Source organism: Sylvia atricapilla, chromosome 3 (assembly GCF_009819655.1).
Source record: "Sylvia atricapilla isolate bSylAtr1 chromosome 3, bSylAtr1.pri, whole genome shotgun sequence".
NCBI lineage: Eukaryota > Metazoa > Chordata > Aves > Passeriformes > Sylviidae > Sylvia > Sylvia atricapilla.
Window position 1 is genome coordinate 34,254,941 of NC_089142.1, and position 18,246 is coordinate 34,273,186.

General features: G+C 42.3%; 1 protein-coding gene across 1 annotated transcript; it reads left to right on the forward strand.

Annotated features, from left to right (window-relative positions):
• Nucleotides 1-13,714: 13,714 nt before the first annotated feature.
• Nucleotides 13,715-17,943, forward strand: PRSS35 (serine protease 35). Its single transcript, XM_066315086.1, has one exon. It carries the CDS (start codon nucleotides 13,724-13,726, stop codon nucleotides 14,963-14,965), a length of 1,242 nt encoding a protein of 413 aa, XP_066171183.1. The 5' UTR covers nucleotides 13,715-13,723; the 3' UTR covers nucleotides 14,966-17,943.
• Nucleotides 17,944-18,246: the final 303 nt, after the last annotated feature.

Consider the following 18,246-nt stretch of genomic DNA (forward strand, 5'->3'; position numbering starts at 1 on the left):
TGACAGTGAAAGGTTGCTAGACAGTCTTAGGACACATCTCTGCTAAGATAAAATTTAAATTTAGTCAGACTTTATTAGAAAAAAAAAGGCAAAATAATCTCTCAATAGACATTCCTTTTATCTATAGGTTGCCTTAGAGGGTACCTCTGCCTATAACCCCTTGAGAATGATGCTAGATCTACAGAAATCCTTAGGGCACTAGCACAGTTGAAATAACAGTCAGGAGATGTGATTCTCCTCAAATGCTACTGCAGAAATCCGTACTGAGAAAGTGCAAAGGGGTGTCTGTCTCGGACAAGGCATTTCTGCTTTCCCTCTCCTTGCTGAACTATTTACTGGGTTGTTAGCATGTGGAAATGATTCCAGCAGCAAACTGAAAACCTACAGACAGCCTTAAAACTATCTGAAATATGCAGAGGCTTTGTGGTCCAAGAGGGATGGTTATGAGTCATGACTTCCATCTCCTGTATCACCCACGAGAAAGCAGCTGTGCTTTCCCACAGTTACCAAGGTGACCCCGTCCTGCCTAACACGGGGGGTCCGCAGGAGACAGCTACCTGAGGTGCAAAAGAGAAGATGGAAGTACATGCATTAAAAACATGTACTGGGTCCTACTTTAAGAACCTTAAGACCTGCTAGGTCTTAATTTTCCATGCCAGCTTCAGAGGCACAAAGGTAATGTTCCCTTATCTGGGTGGCAACAAAGCATGCTTAGCAACCCTGATGCCATATTCACCACGGGTTTTGGCAATCAATATAATGTTGTTTTCCTAATAGTAATTATGGCTCTGAGAGGTATAAAAGGCCTGTGCTCATTCCAGTGGGATATTAAGTTTGAAGTCTTAAGTGGAACCTTAAAATTTCCACCATTATTAGTATTACACTGTTAATAATTTTAGCAGAAACATCTAGCTATTTCAAGCTTGTAAATGGAATTTTTAAACCGTGCGACCAGGTCTTCCTCTGATCTGACTTGATATCTACAGAATATTTAGTAAGGATTGAAAAAAAAAGTTTGCTTTGTGATGGAATAACATTCTGAAACATGGTTTAGTAAATGATCCTTTTAAAGTGTGCTTTTTCCTCTCAGGTTTGTATTAATTTTAAATTCATGCAGCTATAGTTGAAAAAATAGTCTTATGCTCTCCTGGGCATGTTTACAATGGGAGTAAATGGTTAATGTCCACCTTCAGTGACACTGACAATAAAGAATATATTCCATAATACCCATGAGTTAAGCCAAACATCCCCTTTTTAATTTTTTTTAATGCAATTTCTGTCACTCCATGCTTCCCTACTTTGTCCATACTTCTAGAGGAATACTGCTTTGGTATTCTGTTTGGAAGTTCCACAGGAACTCAGTTTTCTGCTGAATGTCACGTTTTTTCCAGTAACATATTGCTGGTAATTCCTCTGATTTCTCAGACTTCTTAAGATGTGCATTTCACTGCCACTCACCCTCTGCTGGTTTGAATGGTGAGATTAGGTGCCAGGTCTCTTGCCATTTCATCTTCCCCTGGATTCTCTTTCCCCTTTCTTGGGTCAGTCATGCTGAAGGTAGCTAAAATCTAATTTTATCTAACATGTCAATGTCACTCTATTAACTTTTGTCTGTGGTATGCTGTTTCCATTATAGGAGTTTAGAGGCTTGGGGAGGGGATGAATATCCTGCTTTAGCCAGGCAAATTTAAGTTTTCTTCCAAAGCTTCTCTGAGTCTTTGTTCATGCACTTCTTTTCTCCTAGCATCAATGTGTAATTTATCCACATCATGGTATGCTGCATTAGCATCTGTAATTCACTGATTTTCCAGCAAAGCTGCTGATGGGCTTTGCAATGGGAATGGCAGTCAGAGGAAACTATTTCCTTCAAAGTAGTATGCTCACAAAAATGGTGTGGGTTAGACTTTTTTTCCTTAACAGTACCTGCTTGCAACCTGCCAACACATTGTGTGCATAAAAATATTTGCCATCTGACACATCTCCAGAATTACCTCTTCTTGTAGAAATTTTCCTTGAGGAAAATGTTCACTTTCCATATATATATATATATATATACACACACATATATGTATCTCTGTGTGTGTATGTAATTTCCAGGAAGATACACATCAGGTAAGAGCTGTATGTTTTGTTTGTTTAGCGATGAAGCATGGACAATCGACTCTGCTTTTCTACTAAGTGCACAAATGTTAGAAGAGTGAGCCTGTCCAGCTTCATTTTCAACTGCTGCTCTAGAGGGACATAAAAATGTGCTAAAAGGCAGGAGCTGGGTGGTGACTGGGCTGTTAACTAACTTACTTTCTGCACAGTTAGAAGAACTTCTCTCCTGTGGGTTATACACTGAGGCAGAACCACATTTGGTTTTACTTGCTGCCTCACTGAAGAAAAAATTTGTAGAATCATGAAACAGCCTGGCTTGGAAGGGACCTAAAAAATGATCTTGTTCCAACCACACTGCCATGGGCAGAGACACCTTTCACTAGAACAGGTTGCTCAGAGCTCCATGTGTCTACTTGATTTGATCACAAACTTGACTCAGATTTAAGTCAGAATTGGGACTTCATCTGCTTGCACTACTACAAAGTGAGGCTTTTTTCGTGTCTGTTACTTACCCATATATCTAGTTCCTAAACCCGTATTGTGGAAATCAGGTCACAGTTAGACACCTCAACTTTCACATCCCTGCTTTTTGTCATCTGTATGTTCCTGTGTTGGCGACAGTGCACTTGTTGTTAACATCCATGTGTCTGGCACCACAGCACTTTGTACACCCACTCCTAAGCAGATACATCGCCAGCCTGTACTGTGATAGTCCATTGGTCTATGCAGAATTCTCCTGAATTCTAGCATTTCAGGAGAGCTAGCAATGCTGTTTGTCACCCTCTCTGTCCCCATTGTGTGCACTGTTAAACAATTACGCAATGTATTGCAGTTTTTGCGTCTTTTTCAAGTTCTCAAAGGCAGGGTCTCTAACAGAGGCCTGTTTCATTCAGGGTTTTAGTCTAACCGGTCAGCACTGTGTCACAGGCACCTCTGAACAGCACAATAACCAACCCCACTGGTCCACAAAACAAAAGGGCCTCTGTGGCAACAAGCTGCCACAGAAGAGACACTACCATGGAGACTATTCGTGATCCTGTAAGAAATATCCATTGTATTTCACATCCCTTTGTTCTGAAAGCAGTAGGAAATATCTCACGTCCATTCATCACGAGCCAATGAGTTATCCCAAGTTTAGAGTTTGAGAACTGGAAAAGTGTTAAAACTCACCAAAAATAGTCTGCCTGGGATAAGAAAAGTAGAAAGGAAGTGAAACGTATATCAGCTGAGCTGGAAGAGTATCCACAAGTACTCAAGGTTCAACTTGAGAATTAAAGTATGAAGAGAAAAAGGAGTTACCTGCACTTTCCAAGCAATCATTAGTTTTGGAATAAAGCATGTGGGTGCATGTATATATAAGTAGAAGAAGAACTGAAGGGAAAAAAGGAAGAGATTAAAGCTGATTTCTTGTGGGTAATACAATAGCTTTTAATATGGTTATAGGCATTTGCATTCTTTTTTTACATCCATGAACCTTGTTTCTGTTTTCCCAAGTTGCCCTGCCTGTCTTCCCTTAATTCACACGTGAAAGAATATGTTGTGGGTAGGTGCACTACAAGGAATACAATTCGGAGGTTGCAGACAAGGCGTGTTGTTGCTGTGATCAAACATTTTTTGCATGTGTGCAAGACCCACGTGTTCATTCAGCACCGTAGGGCCAAATGACATTCCAGGAGCAGCTGCCCAGCCACTACATCCACGCTCAATGCATGTTCCCCACAGGGAAAGTTGAAGCTCCTATCTCAAATTTCTACCTGAAAAAAAAAATATCTGGAAGAATCTTACTTGGAAACATTTTGTAAGCCATTTTGTGCATTAATTACCCCAAGATAAGATTACAAAAGTTCTGTGAATTCGTTCAAATCCAGACTACAAATCTGATGGTAAAACCTTGGGAGTTTTACTTTATATTCTTTGTGGATATGCAGGAAGAATTTTGATAGAAGTTGGTGCATTCTTGATGTTAATGCAAATTTGTTTTATTTATTCTCTGACTTTCAAATTTTTTTTAATTTTAGGTATCAGTCTTTCAAAGTTCCAAGTGAACATCTCTCAGTTAGTATATGATCTCAAACTTATTTTTGGAACATGTAAACATACCAAAAGGGTTCACTAATCTTTTGATGAGATAAAATTACTTCTGAAGGATAAAATTAGCATGCCGGAAAATTTCCAACAATTATGTTTTTACAGCTCTACCCTGTATATTATACAGTGTATTTTTAAAGAAATATGCATTACTTATGTCTTCTGCAAACTTTATTTTGAAGAAAATTTTAATGTGATCATTATGTTTTTTTAAATCTCTCATTATTTATGAAGAATGATTGATATTGTACAATCTTGTTATTACAAGAAATAAAATATTAATGAAACAGGCATCCTGGTTTTGGCTGGGATAGAGACAATTTTCTTCCTAGTAGCTGGTTCAGTACTGTGTTTTAGATTTAGTATGAGAACAGTGTTGGTAACACTGGTGTTTTAGTTGTGACTCAGCAGAGCTTACCCTGAGTCAAGGACTTTCAGTGTCTCGTGCTCTGCCAGTGAGGAGGGGCACAAGAATCTGTAAGGGAGCATGGCCAGGACAGCTGACCCAAACTAGCCAAAGGGATATTCCATACCACAGAATGTCATGCTCAGTGTACAAACTGGGGGGAGTTGGCCTGGAGGCACAGATCACTGCTCAGGGCTGGGCTGGGCTTCAGTCAGTGGGTGTTGAACAATTGTATTGTGCATTACTTGTCGTTCTGGTGGTTTATTCCTCTATTTTTTGTTGTTGTTACCTCTGTTTTTCTTACTATGGATATTATTATTGTGGTTATTGTTCCTATAGTGTCCTACTTTATTTCAATTATTAAACTGTTCTTATTTCAGCCTATGGGGTTTAACTTTTTCTGATTCTCTTCCCTGTCCCACTGTGGTAGGGAGAGTGAGTGAGAACCTGAGAGGGGGTTAGTTGCTGGTTGAAGTTAAGCCATGACAGAGAATTAAAGAAAAAATAGTTTAAAATAATTTACATTTGAAATTTAGATTCCAGAATCAGGAGGGTTTTTTGACTGATGGGTCAAAAGCACACTGATCTCATCATCCAGATGTCAATAAACAGAAATGAATCTGTGCCATCCATATTTTCTGAAAAACAGGAAAGAAAATATAGGACAAGGGGATCAGTTTCTACAGGTTACCAATAACAACATGCTTTGTGCTGCACTTATTCGGCCATGAATGGTCTGGAAAAGAGATGAGTAGCCAGGTAACAAAGCCTAATGAGGCTATCAAATTATTTAGCTTAATAAAGATAAGACGACCTTGATCATCTGCAGGAAAGTTTATGGGAATAACTGAGCAATGAAATGGCAGTGGAATTCAGTGTAGATAAATGCAAAGTACTGCACAAGAAGAAAAGGGCCCTTCAGGTGTGAAATGGCAGGAACTGATCTGGTCATTACTTCTCAGGAATGAGAGTCCTGAAGTTATGAAAATGGCCCTATGGGAACGTTCGCCTGGTGACCACCAAATGATAAAAGTAAAAATATACCAGTAAGTGTTAAGAAATCATCTGAGAACAAAACAGATTATATCTTTTTGCTGCCACAAAAATCCATGTTATGCTTGCATCTTCTGTATAGGTAAAGAATTGCAGAAATATTGGTTGAGAGGGACCTCTGCAGGTCACCTGGCCCAAACTTTCCCTTGAAGCAGGACTACTGCCAACACTAGATCAGATCAGCTGTGGCTTTTTTAATCTGAGTGTTGGAAACCACCAAGCATGGTGATTCCACAACCTGCCTGGGTAATTTGTTCCAGTGTTGCATGTTCCTTTTGGTGAAGAAATTTTTCCCCATGACCAGTTTGAAACTCCCTAGCTGCAGTTGTAGCTCAACACAGCTGCCCAATACAAGTAGTTGTCATTCTTTGTTTTCTACTTGCCACTGCCAAGAAGTGTTTGGCTGCATCTTCCTTCAGATGCTTTTCTGGTCCCTGAACTTCAGCAATAGGATGGAAAACAGGAATGTTTTTGATGCAAAGCACAGCTAACTTAAATAAAATTCTTCAGGGTGGGAGAGAGTTACAGAGTGTATGATAGAGAACTAGTGAGCATCAAATGAAGATAGCAGTAGCCAGGTTGAAAAGACACCAAAAGAGGCAAGATTTTGTTTGACCTGGAGAACTTGTTACCAGAGTAAGTTGTAGATGCTACAAATCTATGTAGGTTAAAGGGAAGATAGGCAAGTACCTGACAGAGAAATCCAGTGAAGGTTACTTACCGCACCTGCCTTGTAAAATCTGAGTCTGAAATATTGGTGGCAGTGAAAGTGCTGGAGGGAACTACTGCTTTCAGTAATGCAACCCGACGTTGGTCTAGCAAAGCCCTTGGTCTCACCCAGTGAGGAAGCTCTTATGTTCAATAAATTGCTTGTAAAACTTAACTACTTTACCTGCATTTCTGCCTTGCCTTGTTAATTACATTGGTAATTCTTCAGGTAGTTTTCTCCAGCACACGAATTATTTCTATATTACTATTATTATTCCACTTTGTTTTTTAAGTTGTGTGCACAAACAACAACAAAGTCAGGACTGCAAACAAAATCTCCGTTTTGAGGAAATAAGCCTCAGTCTTCAAAATGAAACTGCAGGCTGCAGTTTGCTGGCCAAAACCTTACTTCCAGCCTGTTTACAAATTTCGTTCCATTACGTTTTTGAAGTAAAGACTTTTAAAGGAGGAATATGCCTATGATTAAAACAACGAAGCAGCACTCTAGAGATCTCACCCTGATCTCCAGCAATGCCACAAATTTCCTGCTGGTTTCGGCAAATCAATGAGCCTTCATTTAGCATGAAATGAGTTTTCAGCAGATGAGCTCAATGGAAGTGCTCGGGTTAAGCACTTGCAGAACTGTTTAGTGAAGGTACTTTTCACCCTGCGCGTCTGTGTGGCGGTAGAAAGCTTTGGGGAGGGCCCTGCTGTAGTGCCAGGGGGTGATCCGAGGAGCAGAGACCGCCACACAAAGCTTTCTGCCTTGGGACGGGAGACCACAGGGACACCAAGGGAAAGGAGGAAGGCAAAGAGGAACAAAGAGTGATGAGGAAAGGAGGAAGCCGCTTCTCACCTGGCCTCTGAGGCCCAGAAGAGCGGGGATGGTCCAGAGGAGGGGGGCAGGGAGGCTCCCTGAGGAGTGAGGCGCTCCAGAGGAGCCGTGGGAACGCCATTCCCCGCTCCTCGCCTTCCCCAGGAGCGCTCCGGCGGGTTCGGGAGCGGCGCTCCCCGCTGCCCCCCACACACAGGTGGAGCCGTGCGACGGGGCTCTTCCCTTGGGACGGGGTCCCTGCACCTCCCCTCCTGTCCCCGCCCCGCCGCCCCGGCCCGGCAGCCTCTCCCGCCCGTCCCCGAGCGGGTCACCCCGCGCCCGGCGCCCAGAGGAAGCCGCTGCCGGGGCGATGCGCGTCCCCGCCCCGCAGGCAGAGCCCCTTCTTCCCTTCCCACCCGAGGAGACACCGGGATCTGCCTCCGCTCCCCTCGGCCCTCCCCCTCGGCTTCTTCCCTTTAGCCTTCTTTTTTTTTCTTTCTTTCTTTCTTTTTTTTTTTTTTTTCCTTTTCTTTTTTTTTTTCTTTTTCCATCCCCTCCCCCGCCTGGGAAGACCTGGCCGCTCCCCCCGCCCCGTCCTCAGTAGCCGCGGGCGCTGGGCGGCGGACGAGCGGCGCGGAGCGGGGAGCCGGGAGCCTGAGCCCCGGGGCTGCGGCCGCCCTGCCCTCCGTCCGTCTGCGGGCCGCCAGGTATGACCGAGACCCTTCCCGGAGTCCGCCTCTGGGAAAGAGGCAGCCCTCAGGGTGGGCAGGAGCTGGGGATGGGATCTGAGGGCTGAGGGGGGCTGCCCGGTGCCGGGGACCGGGCAGTGAGAGGTAACCAGCGTCTCTAAGGTGATAGTTTTATTGCGATGTCATTCTTCCTACGCGGGTCGTTTTAAAAAAAGATGGGGCTGAGCGATGTCAGTACCTTGAGTTTGGCAGCTGAGATGTTTTGTATAAAGTTCCTGCCTCCTTAGCCTGATGGATATATTTTTGATAGGACTAAAACGCCACGCGTTTATCCGGTCCTTGTTTTTCATGTTTGAAGCCGATTTCACGAGACGGCTTAAACGGACTGAGGCAAGGGCTGTATTTATTGGGTTTTCGGGAGTTTTGTCTCTGTGCTGTGCCTTCTGCGGGGAGCAGGAAAGGAGCCTCTTCACCCTTCAAAACAATCTCCTTTAATTCTAATTCATCTCCTCAGTATTAGCGCTACCATCTCCGGGCTTCTCTGGAATTGACACTAATTTCATCCAGATTCGTCACTGCTGGAAGCAGATTTATCTTGGAATAGCAAAAATAAAAGAGCCATGCCAAGGTATTTGACTTGCAGGCTTTGCAGAGGGGGAAAACTCCTTTGGATCAGGCGCGGAAACGCAGAGCCTCCCGCGGAAAACAGGACCAGGGGATGCCTAAGGAGAGATAAAAGCTTACTTCCCAAATCCTCCTCTTCTTCTAGGACAGCCCTGGGCTTTAACACACGAACACTCAGGAGCGGCTGGCAACAGCGGAGAGGGCAGAGGGAGGGCGGCCACCCCGGCAAAGCCCGGCCGTCCCCGCCGTTCCTCCGGCCGGTTCCCGCTCCGTGCCCACCCGCTGCCGGCGCGGGGCCGCTGCCCGGCTGGCAGGGCTGGAGCCCCGGAGCCGCTGAGCAGCGCAGCAGTGGCCTGGGCGCGACCTGCTTCCCCTCCGGCTCCTCCCGGCGCGGCGGAGCGGGGAGGGGATCCCGGGGAGGTGATCCCGGGGAGGGGATCCCGGGGAGAGGATCCCGGAGAGAGGATCCCGGGGAGAGGATCCCGGAGAGAGGATCCCGGAGAGAGGATCCCGGGGAGGGGATCCCGGGGAGAGGATCCCGGGGAGGGGATCCCGGGGAGAGGATCCCGGGGAGGGGATCCCGGGGAGAGGATCCCGAGGAGAGGATCCCGGGGCGGAGGGGCGGCGGCGCGGGGCTGTGCCGGGCACGGGACCGGCGCTGCGGGAGCGCCGCCCCGCGGCCGCGGAGGGCACTGCGCCACGGGGGAGCCCCGCGCCAGCGCCGCCAACCCGCGGTCCTGCATTTTCCCCGCGGGTGGGATTTCAGAAAGGAGCTGTCACGCCTGCCGTGTAAAATTAGTTCTCCCTATGAGTACTGAAGCTGCCTAAATTTTTGTAAGAGCCGGGAGCCGCAGTGGGGTTTTTTCCCCCAAGTCGGAGAGGAGGAGGACAACATCCATACAGCACTGTATAGTGAGCGCGCCTGGAGGAGGGAAAGGGGGAGCAGTGACAGATAAGATTAGGGACCGTTCAACCAGCAACGGTTTCTTGCAGGGAGCGTGAGATATCAAAAATTTGTTCTCTATTTTGCTTTGTCGGAGTAGAACTGTGAATTCCAACTTTCAGGTCATATCAAGAATAAGGCCAAAAGCAGTTAACAGAGATGGTTCTTGTAGCAGCCTCTGTTATTTTATGGCCTGGAAATTGCATTTAAAATTGTGTAAGATTAGTTTGAAATGTGTTGACTTTCCTACAAGGAGAAGGAAACTCCAGGGCAGAGGCTGCACTGAAAAAAAAACAAGATAAAATATTGTCAGGAAGCTGGACTGAATTTTTCTTCTGTCTGAGCTACACTGACATGTAGATTTCTTCCATGATAGCTTGAAGAGAAACTTGTTCTAGTTCTGCTTGACTATAAGCCTTTTTTCTGAGCATCTATCATGCATTCAGCTGGAGTAAGGTAGATTATAATGACAAAATATTTGAAGGATATCCCCCAAAATTAGGTAGTTTTTGTTCTGTGGATACAGAAATGTTTAATGTTGCAAGCAAAAAATGAGGAGGACTAAAAATAGTTTCACTTGTATGGGTACGCCTGGCAGCTGGAATGCCACCAAAGTTATCAGCTGAGTTTGGAAACTGGAGGAAGAATTCCAACATTTTCATATAGCTGGGGATCTCTCTCTTTCTGGGTTCCATCTTGTCTTCTCTCAAGCAATTCGTCATACCTTAAAGAGTTGCCTCAAGAATTCCAGTTGTTGTAAGCCAACCCCAAATCTATATGGGAAAGGAGAGAAGGAAGGGAGAGGGCAGAGCATCTTGGGGGATGGAGGAAGAGTGGAGAACGGGTAACATGTTGAGGGGCTTTTTCTTGCAATCAGCTTGAAGCCTTCCCAGAACATTTCCTCCTTCCCCTGGAGGCTGCATTCTCTCTCCCCTTCTCCAGCCCTGCAAAGTTATCTTTGCACCCATCTACACATTTACATCCTGATTATCTGGCAAGAGGAGCCCTATGTTTCCCTTTTGCCAGCAGCCTATACTGGGCCCTGGAAACTGCTGACATTGCCCATGCTTGGAGTTGGCCTCTAAACAGTAGAGATGGGGTTAGTAAACAGATCTTAAATGCACGGCTGGAAATGGCAAAGCTGCCTAGCAGAACCACTGCTCGGGTCTGTAATGGGAATCACCATGTTTATCAAGTTCCTTGAACTTCTTCCAGTTATCCTGAAGTGTAGTTACTTCATTCCCAGTGACAAGTGGGTCATTATAAATGGAGAAACTCTTGGCTTCCAAGACTGCCTTTGTAAGTAGTGAGCACTTCAGTATCATGTTTCAAATGGAAGGCTCCAAGGCATTTATTGAAGGTTCTGTGCTTTGACTGTTGTTTTTGGGTTTTTTTTCTTTCTAAAGAGTGGCAGAAGGGAGCCATAGCACTCCACCCATTTGCTTGCAGAAAGTCTCTCTATAAAGCAGAGAGGAAAAAATGGACTTGTCTATAAACTTAGTTATGAGATCATCTGGGAAGGCATTAGCCATCACATGGAATGACATCAACCCAGAGCTTTTGTGTGAGCAAGCATTTAATAACTGGGCTTTCCATAGGGCTCGCAAAGTTCAGCTACAGAGGAATATCAAATATCCAGACCCTGAAGAAAAGCTGAGAAAGGGAGGAGTATTCTAGGGAAAAATAAAAAAAAAATTAATTCTCAAGCTTGACATTACAACCATCTTGTTCAGCAGCTATATTAGGGCAAAGCAAATTTAAACAGCTTTTCTACATTCATATAATATTATTTATCCACAAACCATGCCAGTTTGTGACAGGCTGGAAATAAAGACAAGGAGATGCTTCCTCATACAACATGGAGTAAAGCTGTGGAACTCCTGGATGCAGAACATTATGGCTACAAATTTCTGTATGTATTCAAGGGAAAACTGTCAAACTATAGAAGAGAAATTATCTCAGGTTTCCTTACACTGGAGAAACTACCTCTGCTCTAAAGTCCACCAAGTACAACTGGTTGTAATTAAGAAACTATAAGGAAGGAGGAGCATACATGGTTGCTCCATTCCTATCCCTATCCTCTACCCTAGGCAGCCACAATAAGTCAGTGTCAGAAATAGGATTTTAGGAAAGGCAGGCCTTTGGTCAGGCCATGAAAGTATTATTATGTTCTCATGATAGTATTTTTTTTTATTCTAGCACCTTCTAACTTACCCACAGATATGTAAAATAGTAATTCCTCCTCATATTTAATGCTAATTGAGCAATAACTGAACAAACATTTTGAAGGTAACTTTGTGTATCACAGTTAATGTTTAAATGTGCACGTTTCTGCTATGCCAATAAGCTAGACTGGTGTGAACAACTGATGTCTCTCTACAAAATCTTGTGCCTGAGGTGATTCCCTAGATCTGCTTTCAAAACTTTCAGATATCTTTTCATATAACCACATACACCCCAGAGCTCAGACCTGTGAGTCATTGTAAACTCCAGATGTCTTAGGAAAGTCCACACGTCTTCTCCAAAACCTGAGTTAGCTGCTTTAAAGCCAGAGAGGGTTTCCTTGTATTGTAAAATATAGTATATATATACATACATATATATATATATATATATATATATATATATATATATATCTCCTAGTAAGTGGACTCTAGCTCAAAGTTGGTGTTCCATTCTGGCAAAGGTGAAAAGTATCAAAACTATGCTAAAACAGATCCACACTCAGAACTTGGCATCAGGAGCAACAAGCTGTGGTTGAACTCTCGTGCTTACTTAACTAAAAAATTATAAATATTACTTATTGTAGACAACAAATATATCCATGAAGTAAAGATGCCTCAAAAATCATAGGAATCACTGGTCCATTATACAGCCTTGAAAGCAATGTTCCCACTTATTTTTTCATATACCTCTATTTTTCATGCTAGATCTTCAGCTAAGCTGTAGCCAGGATGTTTCACTGGAGAGCACCACTTCTATTATTCTAAACTAAAATCGAGGAAAGTGGTTATGTTTGCCCTGGCCTACACTGCCATTGCAATGTAAACCAGAGAGCTTAACCACATACAAATCCTTGAATTGCTTGGCTTTTAAAGTTTAATCATAGACCCTTTCTTTCTTCACTGCTGAGGTTTCCATGTAATTGGAATGAAGGATGTTGGAACTGAGCACAGGTTTCCCAGTGGCAGCTGCCAGTAGTTGGATAATGCCACTGGCATCAGTGCTGCCAAAAGAGAAAAATGGTCTTTTCAGTAAAGTAGTAAAGTTTTAAGTTCAGAATCAAGAGTTCTGGGTTCAGTTTCTGCTCTGCCTCAGACTTCTAACAATGTTGCATTTTTTCCTGCATGTTTCCCAACTACAGATGGGAATAATACTGCTTTTTGTCTTTCCCATTTAATGAATTAGCTCTTGGTGTGGTGCATCACCCAATCTAGATGGGATATTCCACATGTGACCATAAAACACAGAAGGCACAGTTCCTACAGCCTTTGTGGGATCCTGAAAAAGGCATGTGATGAGTAACCAGGCTTGTTCTTCCTACTTGGCTGAGCTTTGCTGTATGTATATATAACCAGGAGACTCCTCTACACCAGCAACATTCTCCTTTCCTCATTTTTCTGTTTATCCTAGAAAACCTGGGTTCCTTGGGATGGCAGTTAGCAAAGTGCCATTTTTCATACAGGCGCAGACACATAGTTCTCAGCTGGGTGGGTAATGGAGAATCATTGGTGACTTTTAAGTCAGCTAAAGCTACATTTTGGCCGTTACATGAAAGAGCACAATTGGTCTGGTTTCCCAAGGGTTCCTAAGCCTCATGAGTGTGGTCTGTCTATCCATCTCTGCTTGGATCCCAGCTTTTGAACACACTGAGAGTTTTCAACTATGTTCTACCTTCAACTATACAACTACAGTAAAGAGAAGCAGAAACATAATATGTAACTGCAAACCTTTGGAATAAATAAAACCAGGCTGCTCTACTGAGTGGAATGACTCAAACTGCTGTCCACTGAGAGAAAAACAGGTAAAAATCAGCTGGTTTCATCTTCCAGTAAGTAGGTCAGCATGGATGGTGGCTGAATTTTCTGCATCCATCCTGCTAGAAACAATTGGAAGAGTCAGAGGAAATACAGGGGATATCTGAGGCATTTCTATTTTGAGCAGATTGTAGAATTCTGTTTCACTGTAGTCAGTTCTAAAATTGCATGATTATACTTAGAAGATACTAAGATAACTGTGTATATTTCCAAAGTGTATTTTCAAATCTCTCTTTCTTGTTTTAGAAAAAGTTAAATAAAATGGAGCACATGTTACTGCTATTCATACTTTTCATACCTATATTGAGTCTCAGTAATGGAACAGAAACTGAACAAGATTTTACTTGGCACTTAAAGAAGATTCCCCAGATTGTGAGAGAAAGAACTTTCTCCCTTGACAGCCCTAAATTTGAAGCAAAACCCGAATTAGAGCTGAACAGTGTATGTGGGATTGAATGTCAAAGAAAACTGCCAGCGCCAAGCTTGTCTGACTTGAAGAACCTCTTATCCTATGAGACTGTTTTTGAAAATGGCACACGGACCCTGACGGAAGTGAATGTCCTCGGAGCAGGGCTTGACCCAGCTGCAAACACGACCACACGCAGGCCTCCGAGAAGGAAGAGGCAGATCTATGGAACAGACAGTAGGTTCAGCATCTATGACAAGAGGTTTATGACCAACTTTCCATTCAACACAGCTGTGAAGATCTCCACGGGCTGCAGTGGCATTCTGGTTTCCCCCAAGCACGTGCTAACAGCAGCCCACTGTCTGCACAATGGCAAGGATTATGTTAAGGGCAGCAAGAGGCTGAGAGTGGGCCTGATGAAGACAAAATCCAGGGGCAATGGCAGGAAACGCAAAGGTGCTAAGAGGAGCAGGAGAGAAATTTCTGCGGCCAAAGAGGATCCCAAAGCTGCCACAGAATCAAGGCGACAATCCAAAGGGGATGAGAGAAAGCAGAGGCGATCTGGGAGGAAGCAAGGGACCTCAGATGGCCTGCCCTCCTTCCAGTGGACCCGGGTGAAGAGTACACACATCCCAAAAGGCTGGTTTAAGGGTGTCTCTGGGGATATTGCCCTGGATTATGATTATGCTGTTCTTGAGCTCAAGCGTCCCCACAAAAGGAAATACATGGAGCTGGGAATCAGCCCAACAATCAAAATGATGCCTGGGAGCATGATCCACTTCTCAGGTTTTGACAATGATCGGTCTGGGCAGCTGGTTTATAGATTTTGTAGCATTTCTGATGAGTCCAACGATCTGTTTTATCAGTACTGTGATGCTGAGCCTGGCTCCACAGGGTCTGGCATCTATCTCCGTCTGAAGGAGCCAAACAAAAAGAAGTGGAAACGCAAGATCATCGCTGTTTACTCAGGCCATCAGTGGGTGGACATCAATGGTGAACAGCAGGATTACAATGTAGCAGTACGAATCACTCCTCTCAAATATGCCCAGATTTGCTTCTGGATACATGGGAATGATGGGAATTGCACACAAGGCTGAAGAGAGCCAAGCCTCACTTGCTTAGCACCCTCACTGCCGTGGAGTGAAAGGCAGCCACAACAGTGACTGGAAGAGCATCACTCCACACCAGAACGTTTCTGAACTCACAGCTTGCAGTAGTGCTATGGTGACTTAAGGAATGCTGAATTGCTAGGGGAAGGGTAGAATTGTCAGGCAAAGTATTTCTAATTGTAATCAACCTAGATACGCACTTAAAATCCCAAACTATATTTATGTTTGCAACGGTGATAAATTCAAGTCATTCATGAGGAAAAAAATGGCTGCACCTGTTTGTCATTTTTTTTCCCAGGGAAAGGGTTGATACATCTCAAACTGATGTCATTAAACAATATCTATTTTTTTTTTCCAATGGATTTACTTTTCTCAGGGTTCTGTTCCAATTCTTCAAATGCAAGTTGTGCATATGACATGTTACTGTATGTGCAGAATGATCCAGAGAACTACATGAGACCAAGATGTTATTCTGGAATTGTCTAAAGACCACAGGTCCATGTTGAGAAGCAGCACTATAATTAATGATTGTTAGTTTGGAAAACTTCCCCTTCTGGTTGCTGCAGAAACATTCCTATGGAAATTCCAAATTTATGTAGCTGAGGGTTACACCTTAAAGACAAATTCACTTCATTGCTCAGTAAAAACAGCAAAAAATAAGTTAAAAAATAAAAGTTTTCATGTTTGGAAGAAGAATATGCATCTGGACATAGTTTAATGTCTTTAAACGTTCTTTGAGAAGCTATAAAATCTTAAACACACATATTTGCCTTCCCATTAGTATTTGGAGAACTGTAGGCTTAGTTTCTAGTCAAATGTTTAGTTTTACCACTGGGAGAAATCACTGACTCCTGAAGTGGCTACTTGACAATCATTTGGAGCTTCACAGATGATATATTTTTTAGATGCTAAACATTTCTTCAGTTTTTATAAATTACTTTTGTACGAGTTCAGCTTCATAGATAGGATAGTATGTATTAGACTGGGAGCTGGAAATCAATATTTTAGTTTGGCTTTACACAGTTTTGCAAAGTGTGTGGTTTTAATCTTGTTATACTCAGATTCCACCTCAACATGATTCACAAGGTTAACTAAAAATTTCTCCCAACTTATTTATAGCACCTTCTGAATGGTAGAACTATCCTGTGCATTATAAAAGGTATCTTATTAGATAGCAGCAGTAGTTAGAGAATAATTTGGTTCAATATGTTTGCAGAACCATGTATTTAATGAAGACGGTAGACACAGACTGAGCTTGACTTTTACACACCTTTAAACACCAACCACCTTCTTAAAAACTGTTGTTGATTGCTATATAAGTCTATATATTTTCTTTTATGTCAAGACTTTGAAGTACACAGAGTTTTTATGGTGCTATATGTTAATCTAATGACATAAAAGGATACTGTGCCTTTCTGATCACATCCTTTGGGTTTCAATACTTTCGGAGTATTCACCAGCATAATATTTAATTTTTTTTAGCATAAATTTATGCTGACCAAAATACTTTTTTTTTCCTATGCAGGAGGAAAAAATACAACAGGTTTTTAAAATACTGTTTGTTTGTTGGAATCTTTAAAACATGCCTATAATATCTTTTGATGAAATAAGATGATTTTAAATAACCCATTTTTTGGTAGATGGTTGAAAGTACATAACCTGACACACTGAATGTGCAGGCAACTTTGTCATTATTGCCATATTATTGCCAAAGCATAAAAATTTAAGACTTGCTTCCATATCATAACCCTAACAATGTTTCATTCATTGGAAGAGATCTCACTTTAAAGGAAACTATTTCTTTTAATGTCAACCTCTCCAGGGAACAATCAACTTTTCTTCCTTTATTATGTTTTAATTTTATTTTGTGTGATTGTTTGCAGAAAACTAATAATAATTTTTAAGGTTTAGAAATAAATTTCTAAGATTTTAGGATTAATTATTTTTTATTGTTAACATCTCTATTAATACATGTTGCTTTGCTGACAGTAATTTTAAATCACCTCAGTCCAGTATTTAATACTCTTGCTCTATGCAACAAATTTATATTATTCTTTAGTCAGGTCTGTAAGGTTTTTCTTAAGTGCCTTTTTCCATAGTTACTGTGACAAATAAGGTACCACATCATTAATCTAATACAAGACAACCCAGGTCCATGGATTTTTTCACAATTATTGTCTTTATTGATTTGGGTCCAAAACTGATCAAGATAAGGGGGTTTAGTACATTTCTTGTTTTGTTGAGTCTTATTTAGGTGTGCTCCTCAGAAGAAGAAATAAAATCTATTTCTTTACTGCTTTGGGAATTGGGAGCAATGTTTGTTGTCAACTTCCAAATGGTCTTGTTATAATAATCATCTGTTGTAAATATCTCAGCTGCAACCTGAGGTTCTCATACCAGGTTGATAAAACCTCTTCATTTGCAGAGAATAAATACTAGAGGCTCAGTGCTTCATTTTGTGGTACTAAGAGATTAAAGAGATTGGCCAGAGCAACATAAAAATTAATTTAAAACAAACTAACAAACAAACGAGCAAATCTGTGTCTCAGTGCCCCTGCACAAACACATGCAAATATACAGGCTTGGGGAACAAGGTGATGTTTTGATTGAGTTTTGGTGTTGTCAACACCTTCAGGCCAAGGAATGCAGGTAGAAGACACAGACAAAATGTTTTTCATGCTGTCTCTGCATGCTAGGCAACATTTTGGTCTTCCACTTGGCCTGAGTGAAAGTCAAGGGGGTTATCTGCAATGTAAAAAGTTAAGTCTAAGTTTGTATTAAATTAACAAAAGAAAAGATCAACATTATGTAGGGGAATGAGTTCTGTTATATGAGGTATAGAGTACCCAATGCTTAAATAATTGCTTAAAGAAACTCCTTGACTCCTTAAGATTTGCCATCTTAATTTTGCAGATTTATGTGTCTATATGGACTATGAATCAGCATGAATATGGCCTAAATAAAAAAAAAAAAAAAAAACAAAAAACAAAAAACAAAAAACAAAAACAACAACAACAGCAACAACAAAAAAACCTCATCCACATGTGGAGGAAAGAAGCAGCTGGGGAGTTCTTTCTATTCTGCTGATAAGGGATGACCTGGCAGCAAACAGCTAATAAAACAGAAAGAAAGAAGAAGTACATGGTATGGAAGACCAGGAAGATGGAAATGGCGTGCAAAGGATAAAGAAAGTGTGCAAAGTAACAGATGAAATAGCTGCAAGGTAGCAGAGGCACTGATTGTGAGAAAGAGTAGGCAGATGGTAGACA